This window comes from Podarcis raffonei, chromosome 7, assembly GCF_027172205.1.
Source record: "Podarcis raffonei isolate rPodRaf1 chromosome 7, rPodRaf1.pri, whole genome shotgun sequence".
Classification (NCBI taxonomy): Eukaryota; Metazoa; Chordata; class Lepidosauria; order Squamata; family Lacertidae; genus Podarcis; species Podarcis raffonei.
The window spans coordinates 22508067-22521331 of NC_070608.1; the positions used below are offsets into that span (position 1 = coordinate 22508067).

General features: G+C 41.3%; 1 protein-coding gene across 6 annotated transcripts in view; it reads right to left on the reverse strand.

Moving 5' to 3' along the window:
• Nucleotides 1-1023: 1023 nt before the first annotated feature.
• The window catches only part of FZD6 (frizzled class receptor 6), a 31314-nt gene continuing 19072 nt past the window's right edge, over nt 1024-13265 (reverse strand). For 4 of the 6 annotated variants that reach the window (XM_053395481.1, XM_053395483.1, XM_053395485.1 and 1 more), the window contains exons 6-7: nt 11699-12142; nt 1024-10130 (exon numbers count right to left, since the gene is read on the reverse strand). In XM_053395481.1, the coding sequence (XP_053251456.1) occupies nt 9968-10130; nt 11699-12142 (607 nt within the window). In that variant the 3' untranslated portion in view covers nt 1024-9967. The remainder of the gene's footprint in view (nt 10131-11698; nt 12143-13265) is intronic. The other 2 variants (XR_008331397.1, XR_008331396.1) reach the window with 2 other exon arrangements.

Below are 13265 nucleotides of genomic sequence, written 5' to 3' on the forward strand. Positions count from 1 at the left end.
GGATGAAAGCCAGGCGAGGAAAACGCAGCCGCTTCTTTGTCCGAAATCCGCCTGCGGAAAGAGAGAGGGCTTGCATTTCCAGATGCTTTGCGGGATGCGCGAGAGGAGCACGGCCCACGCAGGCTTCCTTAGCACGAAGGAGAAAGTTGCCTGCTGATATCCCCCTTTGCATTACCAACAGATAACCATTACAAAGGGGGGGGGATGTTTTGATTTCTCCATTGAATTATGGTGCTGGAGGAGACTCTTGAGAGTCCCATGGACTGCAAGAAGATCAAACCTATCCATTCTTAAGGAAATCAGCCCTGAGTGCTCACTGGAAGGACAGCTCGTGAAGCTGAGACTCCAATACTTTGGCCACCTCATGAGAAGAGAAGACTCCTTGGAAAAGACCCTGATGTTGGGAAAGATGGAGGGCACAAGGCGAAGGGAACGACGGAGGACGAGATGGTTGGGCAGTGTTCTCGAAGCTACCAGCATAAGTTTGACCCAACTGCGGGAGGCAGTGGAAGACGGGAGTGCCTGGCGTGCTCTGGTCCACGGGGTCACGAAGAGTCGGGCACGACTAAACGACTAAACAACAACAACAAATAAATACACACATGCAATGCGTTGCCTTGCGGTTCCACGTTTTTGATGGTGGCTGCACAGAGTGATGATGCAGTGTTAAAAGTTGTTGCAAACGATATCCCTGATCTGGACGTTGTGTAGAGTAGACATTGGGCTGCAGCTCCCTCCTTCCATTTATTCTGTAATCACCAGGTTGGGCACTGCTTCCCTTCTGGGTGAAACAGGCAAAGTAAGTGTTGAAAAGTTTCCCCTTCTCTGTCACCCAACAGCATTTCTCAGTCTTCTCCACGCAAGAGACCTACTATTTGCTTATTATTCCTCTTGCCTGAAACACAGCCGAAAATAAACTTTAAAATTATTCTTTTGCAAGTCTGAGTTTATCCAAGCTTTGGCCCTCCTGACCTTCTCCACTGAGCTGTTGACTACTCATGTATACTCTTCCATCATGATTTCCCCTTTCTTGTGCATTCTCTTCTTATATCTAAGCTCATCTGTAAGCTCCTTATGCAGCCACACTGATATATTTTAAGTGTCTCCTTACTTTTCCATTGGCATTTGCGTCTTCAACATTTCACCTTTAAGAATAAGATGGCTTCCACCGTACAAAAGTCAAAATCAGCACAACTGGCAAAGGGCAAAATCATAGAGCAGGAAGAAACAAATGTCAGACAAAAAAGTACTTCTTCATATAACATATAGTTAAACAATGGAACTCACTCCCACAAGATATAGTGATGGGGACCAACTTGGATGGCTTAAAATGAGGGTTGGACAAATTCATTGAATGGTTACTAGTCATATACTACATCCATAGTTGGAGGCATCACGCTGGAGTTGCTTGAATATTTCTCTTTTCCATTGGAAGGTTACACTTCCTCTGCAGCTATTTTAAGACACAAAGCTACAACAATATCTAATGGGAATTATTTCTGACAATTATTTTCTTCTACAGTACTTGGATACGGATGTGGACCAAAGAGGTAGCCAAAAGACAGTTCCATTCCCCCCCACAACAAACTGCAGCCAAAACCAGCCCTGCTCTGAATCACCACCTCGAGCCTAGTTAGGAAACCAGCACTGAGTTAGGAACACTGACCAAATAATGAAGTAACTTGGCCACTTTGGGGATTGTAGATTCTGCGACTCTTAATCACTGCTTTGATGGCAATCCCCACACACTCCTACTTTTTGTTACAATTGTTAAAATGGCCAATATATATATATATATATATATATATATATATATATATATATATTCATTTGTGAGCTCTCTGGCATTACTCCAGTTAATTGCTGGCAAATGCCCGTGGTTCTGAGTCAAAGACAAGGCATTTAATTGCTTGCCAGGAAGCTGAACTTCACTGTACACATTTATCTTTGTTACTGAGAAGGCTTGCTGGGACCTGCCCACTTGCCATTAAAGCCACTGACACAATCCATCTGGAAATATTTAAACCCTATGCACATAAATGCATAGTGCATGACTTACAAGGGAAATGCCCTGTAGCTTCAATCTATAGATACTGTTTTACCAAACACTGTAGTGGAACACACATATGCATACACATATAAACATTTGTATAAAGAAAGGTAGGCTGTGATTCATCTCTATTTGTGTCTTAAGAAGCTTTGTTCCTGACTCCAGGGACGTCTGTATTGCTTATTTGTATTATTTTCCATTAAAATGTTTATATTCAGCTTTCCCATCCGAACAGTGGGGCACTCAGCTAAACAAATTCAAAAATGCAATTTTGAATTGCAATTTTGAACATTTATCTGGGTAAATCAGTCATTTCCAGAATGAGTTCCCATAGCATGTAAACCATGGTTCGTCATTACATTATAAATGGGCCTAATTACAATTCATTATGATATTAGGATTCAATAGGATATTAGAGGTCTTCCTGCAAAAGATTCAAGGTGCACATCACTGTTATCCAATTACCATAAAATCACACAACAGCTGAGGTGGGGGATCAGCTAGAATTCTGTATTTTCTCTATATCTTTTTAACAGCGGGTTCTTAAAAAAATCAGTGTGAATTGGCCAACAGAACAACATTTTCTGTCCTCACCTATTTAGTATATTACCTTTTTATAGTCTCTTTTTAGGAATTATGATTTGAACTGTACACATACAGGCTCCAACCTTACTTACAGTGATTCCCCTCATGTATAGTACTGTCATAGGCCAGATCAGCTCCTTTTCAGCTTCAACCTCCAGCAAGTTATTAGTTCTAAGAAGCCCAGCTGTAGAGAACAGACATGCATCAGTATGTCAATGTTTGCATAAATGCTGGATGTTGGTTTCCTTTACATTTCTATATTGACTTAGGCAAGAAGAAGAAAAAAGGTTGCTCTCTCCTCTTCCATGGGTATATCAAATTAATAAAGCTCAAACAGTGTTAAGTAAAGATCAGAAATCCCGTTATGTACAGAATTACCCTCACCCAAAAAGATTCAGATTAATAAGATGGAAGATTCTTATGAGTACCCAGCTTTCTTGCATTTCAAAGAGAGTAAGAAAACAGGAACAGAATCATAATGAAGAGAAATAAAAATGCAATAGGAGGATTTCACACCATAAAGCTCCTGTAAGCCATGTTGCATTTGATGCCAAATTCTCACTTTTGTTTTGTGGGGTTTTGCATGTGAATACTGGCAAGAGTTTTGCTCAAACAAAAAGTGGCCAAGCTTCTTCAAAGCACCACTGAGCACAGCACCCTGTGGCAGCTGATGGATGCTCAGTTTCCCTGTGATGTGGCATTTTAATGAGATGCTCCAGTGAGAGTGGGTGGTCAGACTTCAAAGAGAAATCTTATGCTGCATCCCATTTGGCCGCTTCACTTTCAGTGTTTTGCAGAAAGCTAAGCTTACCTCTCTCATTCTGCTGAAGCAGCTGAATTGGAAGGAAAGTCTGGATGAAACTTCATACCGCCGGCTGAAAGAGTCTGGGTGGAGGGGGAAAGGGGGGCCCTGCACTTTGCTTTGAAACAGGTCACAACATTTCAAACAGAAGCACAACCAACATCCTCTGCTGCCTCCTGCTCTTTGCTGGTGGCTACGGTTATGCTTTAAAGAGGTGCTGCGAAGAAGAAACATTATAATTATTTCTCTTACCAGAAGATGTTTACACAGACTTGAAATACCAACAAACATGGGGCTGTAGCCAACAAAATCACTGTGTGCACAGAAGAACTTCTGTGAATGCGACCGAACTTCCCTTCCTTCTTCCCTCTCACTCTGCCACAATGCCCACAAATCTGTTTGGGGAGGGGAGAGGTTGAGGGGAAACCCAGAGCAGATTTGGGGGCAGTGGGTGGGGGAGGTAATAGAAATTCAATTGCATTCGCACAAGTCCTTCCCTGAACCCACTGATTCAGTGGGATACAACCCATGGTTTACTGGTGGTATTTTGCTGGTTTGAACTTTGCATAGCACTATCATTATGGAAAGCTTGTTGAAAACAGCATCTTACACCAATGAATAAAGCAAATTCAGTATTATAAAGTTCAGGGCACTTTGAGTGCTAAGAATCCTAATGCAGTTTTATCATTATACAAATGTTCATTTGGGGTACTTTGTCAAGTTCTGATTATGCCACATGGGAATAGTGCAGAAAATGGCAATTAAAATTGCTGGGGCAACAATGAAATGTGTTCTGACTAGGAAGGTGGGAGTCATGCCCTGGGGGGCAGGCTGCTTGCCAAAATGCTACCGCAGCATGTTGCTCTACGTATGTGCAGTCATACAGGTTCTGAGCTTGCAGAACTTGTGTGACTGCACAGAGTTCTCAAAGCAGTGGAGGAAAGGGAATTAAAATTTATCAGGGTTGAAGTGGAATATGTTCTCTGCAAGAAATGGCATAAAAGTAGGACTTTAAATTTTATCCCCCCCCCCAAAAAAAAACTATAAGGAAGGCAAATATGATAGAAATTTATAAGATTAGAGATGGCGCACATGAACAGAAAGTCATCAAATGAAACTTACTGGCAAAACAATAACGAATGTTCACTGAGTACAAATAACACATGGAACTCTTTCTACCATAGGAGCCAACTCCTTCACTCCCCAATAAAATAATTGAGGAGGCTGCCCCCCAAAAGAGTTGATGGGCATTACCATTCAAATGGTGCTCATGCACTGCGTCTTGTGAACGAGTATGTGGGGCAGGGCTTACCTGCCTCCCAAAATTTTATTGAAGTTGGTACTCATGCTTGTCACAAAATGGTGCCTAGGTCTATCAATGGCTCCTAGCGATGGTAGCAAAATCTGGATCTTCCCATTCAGAGGCAGTATATCAAAACACAAGCTGGGGAGAAATAGCTCAACAGTTTTTCTCCACAATAATCTATTTGTGAACTTTCCAGAAGCATACAGATGGCCACAGTTGAAGCCTTAACATTCGGAAAAACTGATCTCCCATCTTCAGCCAGCAATGTAATTTGCACTTGACCTCTTAGCCACTTAGCTTTTATAAATTTGGTTAACACTCATGTTTAGGGTTGCCTGAGGCAGAAGACAAGATGCAGAAGCTGACCAGACTACTAGTTGAATGTTACTTCCACAATGTATCAGGATGGTGTTGTCCACCATACTTGAGGACAGCAGGCTGGCTTAAGAGGTGCAGGGCAGCACATAAAGCTCTAAGCAGACAACACTTCACTGCCACATGTACCCCCAGGACTTAGAGCCCAAGGTGCCCACCTGATTCCACCTAACGGTAGGGCTGGCCCTGCTCCAAGCTGTTTTCAAACACAACACAGTTTGTGACTTTTTACAGTATAGAAAACTTTATTGACCAATAGTAAAAATACATATGCCAAATTGCAGACATTTTTTAAAAAAACCAGATGTGCCAATAAGAGAAAAATTGTTTTTCCACAGAGAATATTTACAACTTTGAAAGTCTCTCTAGTTATTGGAAGAATAGTATGTTCTGAAAATAAGGAAATATCCAGTTAAACCACCAATAGTCTTTGTTAAAGGCAATAAGTTACAAAGTTAAATGCAGAGAACATAATACATTCAAAATTCAATACATTGTTATAACAGGAAACAATTTGATCCATCAGAACTATCTTCCTTATTCAGTTGCCATTTATATTTCTTTTTTATAATATAGTTTCACTTGGTGTCCAAGACAACCAAATGATGTTGCACAAAGTGGAATGTTGAAAAACAAAGAAACTGGGAGTGCTTTCTTTAAAAAAAACACAAAACCACTTACAAAGATGAAGAGCTATAAAAACAAATGAATGTTAGTGTCCTAGATAAGAGCTCAGTTATAATCACCCTCCTCTCTGTTAGCACTACTTACCTAAGAGCGTAAAATGCAGTTGGGCTGAGTAGCCAACAATAATTTCTATAAGCCAGCAGGAATGGCAAAAAGTGCATCTGAACAAAGGCACAGTGCTTTGCTCTTTCCACTGAGCCAAATGTAATATATATTCCTCACACTCACAATTCAGAATGAAAGGGGTGCTTACAGGACAGATTGAAAGTCTTCTCCCCCCTCTGGCATTATCCAACACTTGTTCTATTTAGAAATTCAACACTTGTTCTATTTGGAATTTTAAATTCAACAACATCAAGGCAGCTTTTCGTTTGGAACTGAGGAATGTGCAGTTAAAATAAACGAGCAGGTGCTGTGGAAGCAAGATGTAGAGAAGGCCACCTTCTTTAAAAGAGGATTAGACAAATTCATGGAGAATAGTAGCTATCCGTGGCTACGAGCCATGAGGACTATGTTCTGCCTCAAATGTTGGAGGCACTGCACCTTTGAATACCACTTGCTAGGAATGACAAGTGCGGAAAGAGTACTAGTGAAGAAGCTGGGGCTTCCCATAGGCATGTGGTTGGCCATTGTGAGATCAGGATGCTAGACTAGATGTGCCTTTAGCCTGACCCAGCTACAGAACCTGAGCACACAAGGAAAATGACTTTAAGATGGAGCAGCTACCTCCAGTTCAGTCAGAGGCTTGGGAAAGGCATGGCAGGTTTAGCAAGGAAGGTTTAGCAACTCATCAGCAGAGGCTGAAGAGGAGAAACAGATACTTTTTGTTTAAGGAGCAAAATATTACAGTGGCTTATTGGTGCAGGCTGCTGAGAAGCATTAAATTTATGGCTGCCATGGCAACAGGGGTAACTGTAATCATTGACTCCTGACAACAGGTGAGGACTACTATCCCAAGATGGCTGCATACAAACAACTTAATTTATTTTGTGACCCAGTTAGTGCATCACAAAACATTGGCTTTCACTAGACCCAGAGCAGATTAGTCTTCAAAATGCAGTTTTCAAAGTCACATTATGTAACTATTGTAAACTGCACAGTATATATCATTGTGGGCCAGGCTTTTGACTCATTTTTTATCATTACAACTGACTTGGAAAAGATGTAGGGCTCTACCACATTATGCTGTGCTTGGCATACGGAGACAGCACCCTGTGTCCAGGAAATATCATTCTAAAGTATAGGGGCATCTTCTGCAGCCTTTTAGCAAGGAAGCACAACTGCCCTACTCTACCTGCAAAAGGAACAAATTGTAAAGAAAGGGAGACTTGGCTGGGCTTCCTTCTGCTCTTTTATGAGAAGCGGCAAAGGGCAAGAGTACTGCTACAACATCCAAATTGTTTGGCTTCTTTTGCTTGATTGCTATGCATGCAACCTAACTCGGTGCCGCAATACCTTAGTTACTAGGGCCATCCAGTCAAAAGGGCAAGGGGATTGGAAAGAGTACAACATTCCTGAGCCACAGCAGGATTGGAGATACTGGAGCCTGCGGTCAGTTAAATTGAATGCAGAGGAAATACAATCCAGTGAAACTGCAAGTGACTTCAGCATCAAAGGGGAAATACCCAGGACAGTTTACCCAAGCCCTGCTAAGCATAATCACACCCTTTCCTTGATAAATGTCCTGCCCTTGTGCTTCAGAGCTGCACAAACATACACTCAGTATATTTATTTATTGAATTTGTATACCACCCTTCATTCAAAGATCACAGGGTGGTTCACAACATAAAAAAATCAAACGAGAACACAAAATATGTAACAAAAACATACCAACAACCACCCCCTTTCACAAACATATTTAAAAGGCCATCCATTGCATGTTAATCAGCCCAAGGCCTGGCTATAGAAAAACATTTCACCTGGTGCCTAAAGAGATGCAATGAAGGCGCCTTGGGGTGAGCATTCCATAAACAGGGAACTACAGTAGAAAAGGTCTGTTCTTGTGTTGCCACCCTCTGCACCTCTCGTGGAAGGGGCACACAAAGAAAGTCCTAAAATGTTGATCGCAGGATCCGGGTCCTTGATATGCACCTTTCTAGACAAGCAGCAAACCCCAACTGCTGCAATTCAACTGAATTTAAAGAGACAAGCTTGCTATTTCCAGTCTTCTACAGGATATCCTACCAGTTTCTTCCTAAACAAGTGAAAGCAAGCTTTGCTGTAGGACTACTGGATGTTTTTTATATCATTGCTAGGTAGGGACACGGCGCAGAAATCCCAAGGCCTAGTGGGTATAAGCTAAAAGCACCAGGGTTGGAAGCCATGAAAGTTGTCTGAATGGTCTTTACTGCCTTGACCCAGAATATCTAAGCAGCCCAGGGGCTGTTTTACAGCTCTGGAATAAGTGCTATATTATGGAGAAAGCTGCAACTATATCAGGTAGAACCAGACAGATTTGGTTTTTGTAGATTCTACCTGTAGACTAGAATAGTAGAAAGTGCTTGTTTTAATCAGTTGATGCTTCAAAGCTGATTTATCAATAAATGATCAATAAATGGACTCAGAAATCACAAAAAACTTGATGTTTAAAATGCAAAGATCAGGACTGAATGACTTGTAGCAAAGTAACACACAGTTCTCCCATTTTCCAAGCTAATAGAAAACATTAAAAAATATTTATAGAAGGTTACAGCTTAGATCTTCAAAACTACAGAAGGCTAGGAAATTAGCTTCATAGGTACTGTGGTTTATATGTTCTCTCAAGGGTCTATTCTGATAGGGGGAAAGAAAGGGAAGGGAATGGGATTCAATGCCCAATTTATGCACAATCTCACTTTATAAAATGCAAGCTACTATTAGATTGTGCTCAAGCCTCAGATTTGAAAGGTACCACCCTGAGTAGAAATACTGAGGTTAAGTAAATTCCCAGGTTATTACCTGTAATATCTGAACAGTGGTTGGCTTCACCACTCCCCACCTTACCTTACTTGAGCATAATAACAATAATAATGAAGGGTAGGAGACAGGTATATAACAAAGCATCCTGTCGTGTAAGAGAAACAATTGATCTGTGCTATACTTGTATAAAAGTAGCTACTTTCAAAACTGGTTTTGATTCAAGAGTCCCTTTCCATTTCAGTGTTTAGACCATAACATAAAATATTACTACTGGCCCAAAAATTTATGAGCCATTGCACCTAAGATTTTTTTTTTACAAAAATAACTTGTCTACTAGACCCAATACAAATACCTGCACAGAAGCAACTGAACCAGTGACCACCCAGTATTCTTACAATACAGTTGTAATTCATGAAGACAGTTGCACAGCTTGGGCAGAGGCAAAAGCAGGGTCCCTACTACGTTTCTCAGCAGCATCCCATGGGCTGTTGGACCACAGAAATCAGAAGTGGATGTACATGTGTACTTGCCAGATGTGATAATAAGAAAGGGACATTTGAGAAATCCCTATTTCACAAAAGAACCGCCCCCCCAAAAAATAAGACAAATGAAAAATTCAACCCCGCCAAAAACCAAAATAGGGAGATACCTTGGTAAGTGCCAAGGGGGGCTTCTGAAGGAGATGTAGTGTCCACTGGCACCATACTGGAGAACCTAGGCTAAGGGTTTCTCTGGCCTGCAGGTCAGAGCTGGCTGATAAGAGCAGCAAAGGCAGACACTGGGCTATGCTTCAGCCACAAGTGCTCAAGTCATTGCTTGTACTTTGCAGCTTAAGCCGATTCTCCAAGAATGGGACCGTACTGTTATTCTCACATGTTGCATCAGCTTTTCCCTGCCCCTGTGTGACCCACCTATTTATGATACAGTAAATAGCACTGCTAGAAGGAGGTGGTAGTTTTATAACACAGCTCAAGATACCTTCCATCTCCACTACTGCAATGCAGTTTGACATAAAGGTTATAAAAAGCAGTACTTACTTATTCATCATCTTTTTCATATCAAACTTACTGCTAGTTAGGACATGCCCAAAGTTTGAAGAGGAAGCTGTTGCTAGGCCCCTCACAATGCAATTTTAGTTTTACCTGAAGTACAACCAAGGAGTATATTGTGGCACCTCCTTGCAAAGCAGAGCACAACAGTCATTTCCAGTGTAACACAGATTCCATCCATGAGCTGAAATGACTCACGTAGCAATTTCGCCTTTTTAAGCGTTTGAACTATGACCAGACTCCTGAGCTTTCCTTGAATCTGAAGACGAATGGGCAAACAAGAGTGACCCCTTGGGACTGCCTGGCTGGGAAACATCAAGGTGCGGATGACCAACTTGGAGGGGAAGGGATTCAATCAGATCACTTCTAGGAGTTGTCCTGTTATATGCATACAAAAGACAGAAAGAAAAGACATTCTACATTGAAACAGATGATAAACTAAATACACATCTTTTTTAAAACACAAGAGGTCCTATGAACTACTCGGAGAATGATATTACTAGGCGAATTACTAGTTGTTGGTGTACTAAAACTCCCATCATCCCTAACCATTGGACATGTTGGGTGGGGCTGATAGGAGATGGAGTCCAGCAACACCTGAAGGGCCACAGTTTCCCCATCCCTGCTGCAAACAAAACAAACACTCAAGTTAAAAAAATTGGTCACATACTTGACAGGAATTGATTATTAGACATGCAGTTTTTAACTAAAGTTTTTGGGTAGCAGGGATGGAAAAACCCTTTAGTAGAAAAGCTCCTATCACTCAGAACTAAAAAACATGGGCTACATTTGTCTTTGAATCAGGCATCTGGATCAGTGTTAGAAACTGAGATATGAAAGCTAGGAGCAAAATAGCACCTTAAGCCTAGGTTATGGGAGTAGCAATGGAATGTTTTTTAAAAAGTGTGCCTCCACAAAATACAAAGCTGAAAATGAATAAACTGCAGCTAAAATATCATGTTCATTTTTCACATGGTCTAGTCCTTCCCCTGCCCACCTCCCTAATATTCTTCAGAGGGTCTCTTCTCCAGTCTTCTGAGAGGGGAAAGGGGGAGGCAGAAAAAGGTCCTCCTTTCCTTCCCCTCTGCAGTTTTAATCTGAAATCTTAGGCGCAGTACTGTGCCCAGGGCTCAGAAACTGCTTGCACTAATGAAATTCCCTGTCACATAATGCGCCTAGAACAATGGGAGTTTCAAACACTGATCAGGATTCTTACAATATAACCCAGCAAACTCCAGATCCTGGTTCAGTGCCAAGAGCATGGGACTTTTGTCTTTGCTACATGATTGGCTACATTGTTATGAAAGGCTTAATGAAAATAGAATATTTGGGTATCAAGATGGACCAAAACACAACTTTAGCTTCATTAAAGTAAAATAACATTTGTTTTCATAATTTATCAGTGTGCACTGAATTTTTACAATATTTATTGTTTTGTGGGAGTTGAGTCTTTTTATAGATGCATAACTGAAATGTAAGGACACTGAGCCACCTTGTGCAAACCTAAGTCAGGTCTCCCAGATCCAATCCAACAGGAGTGCACAGGCTCCCACACTGGTTCAGAGTCTTTGTCGTAGCAATTCATCCAACTGGGCCCTTGATTTTCTCCTGAACTGCTTAGAGGTCTCACGGCTAATATCTTATACTTTGGCTTGTCTCCTCTTAAATTCTAGCAAAGTATCTGAACAATTACGCCTTGCATTCTATATTCAGGTGTTTAGAGGTGTGGTGTCTAAGACAATGTAGCTACGTTTGCTTAAAGACTGGTTTAGGCGCCCACTCCAGTGCAGATAATGCAGCTCCATGGGATAAAAAGCTTTGTTTGCAAGATTTATTTTCCATTTCCTGCTATTTTAAAGTAAAATGCAGTATTTTTCTCTTCTAATGGTAGTAACAACTAGCATGCAATAGTTAAAAACACATAAAATTAAGGGAAAGGCAATTACCTTCCTTCGACCATTCTTTTCATGCTTTCAGATAAGCTGGCAATATCCTGTGTGTTGTCTGCCTTCCCTCTCTTTTCTAGCTGTTCCAAAGCCACTTTAGGGCTAGGTAACATGTGCAGTGCACTTTGTTCGCTGCAGGCAAACTCTTCCTCTTTCACTTTCTGGCTGACCGTTCCATCTGCTTCCATCTCTCTCTCAGATGTTTCAGGACAGCTTTTGATCTCAGTGAACGTGTCTTGGCTTAAGTAATCATGGTTTGCGATGGCCATGGCAGAGGTTCCGTGATTGGTTGTGACAGCTGTACTGGTCCCCATTGACTTTGAAATCACCTTCAGTTTGTGAGAGCTGGATTTGTAGTGCTTCTTTTTGTGCTTCGCTTTAGAGTTGTGCTTCAAGAAAAATTCACATGACTCTTGCAATACTCTTCGGCTTTCACTGATTGGACTGATTGGGAGAAGACAATACATGGTGATTACAACCCTCCTCCATAACTATTTAGATGTGCTAATTGCATTCAGATGTGCAAACATCTTCCTGAAGTCATTGTCAAAACTACCAATTTTAAGATGTGACAGACTGCTCTCTTAACTCATTTTTTACTTTCTTTCATAGAATTCTAGAGCTGGAAGGGACCCAATGGATCATCTAGTCCAACCCTCTGCAATGAAGGAATTACAGCTAAAGAATCCCTACTAGATGAACATTCAGCCTCTGTTTTAAAATCTCCATTAAAGGAGAGCCTACCGCCTTCTATGGTAGCCTGTTCTATTGTCAAACACCTCTTACTGTCAGAAAGGTATTACTAATGTTTAATCAGAATCTCCTTTCTGGTAATTTGAATCCATTATTTTGGGTCCTACCTACCCTCCGGAGCAGGAGAAAACAAGCTTGCTCCATTATCCATGTGACACCCTACAGATATTTCAAGCAGGCTATCATATAATCTCTGCTTTCTCCAGACTAAACATATCTAACTCCCTCAACTGCTTCTCATAAGGATTGGTTTCCAGACCTTTTATCACGTTAGTAGCCTTCCCTCTGCACATGTTCCAGCTTGTCAATATCCATCTTAAAACTGTGATGCCCAGAACTGGACACAGTAGTCCAAGCTGTGGTCTGACCAAGGCAGAACAGAGCGGTAACGATTATTCCTCTTGATCTGGACACTATCTTTCTGTTGATGCAGTCTAGAATTGCATTAGCTTTTTTTGCTGCTGCATCACGCTGTTGACTCATGTTGATCTCCTGGTCTACTAAGACCCCTAGGTCCTTCTCACATGTACTGGTATCAAAGCCAGATGGAGCAAGTCTATAAACTATTTATTGCTCCACTCCCATCTTTACAAAGGGGTGGAAATATCTTATCTAGTGCACAAGATCATGCTGCGGTCATTTTAAGAGCTACTGCATTTTTTCAAATGTTTTCATTACAAGAAGGGACTTGATTTGCTCCAGGACATTGAGCAAGTTAACTGCCAAGTTGGCACCACAGGCCCATGTTCAATATTCTATGCAAGTAGCATTGGAGCCACAATCCTGCAAGTACAAGAAACTTAGTTCTCCCTTA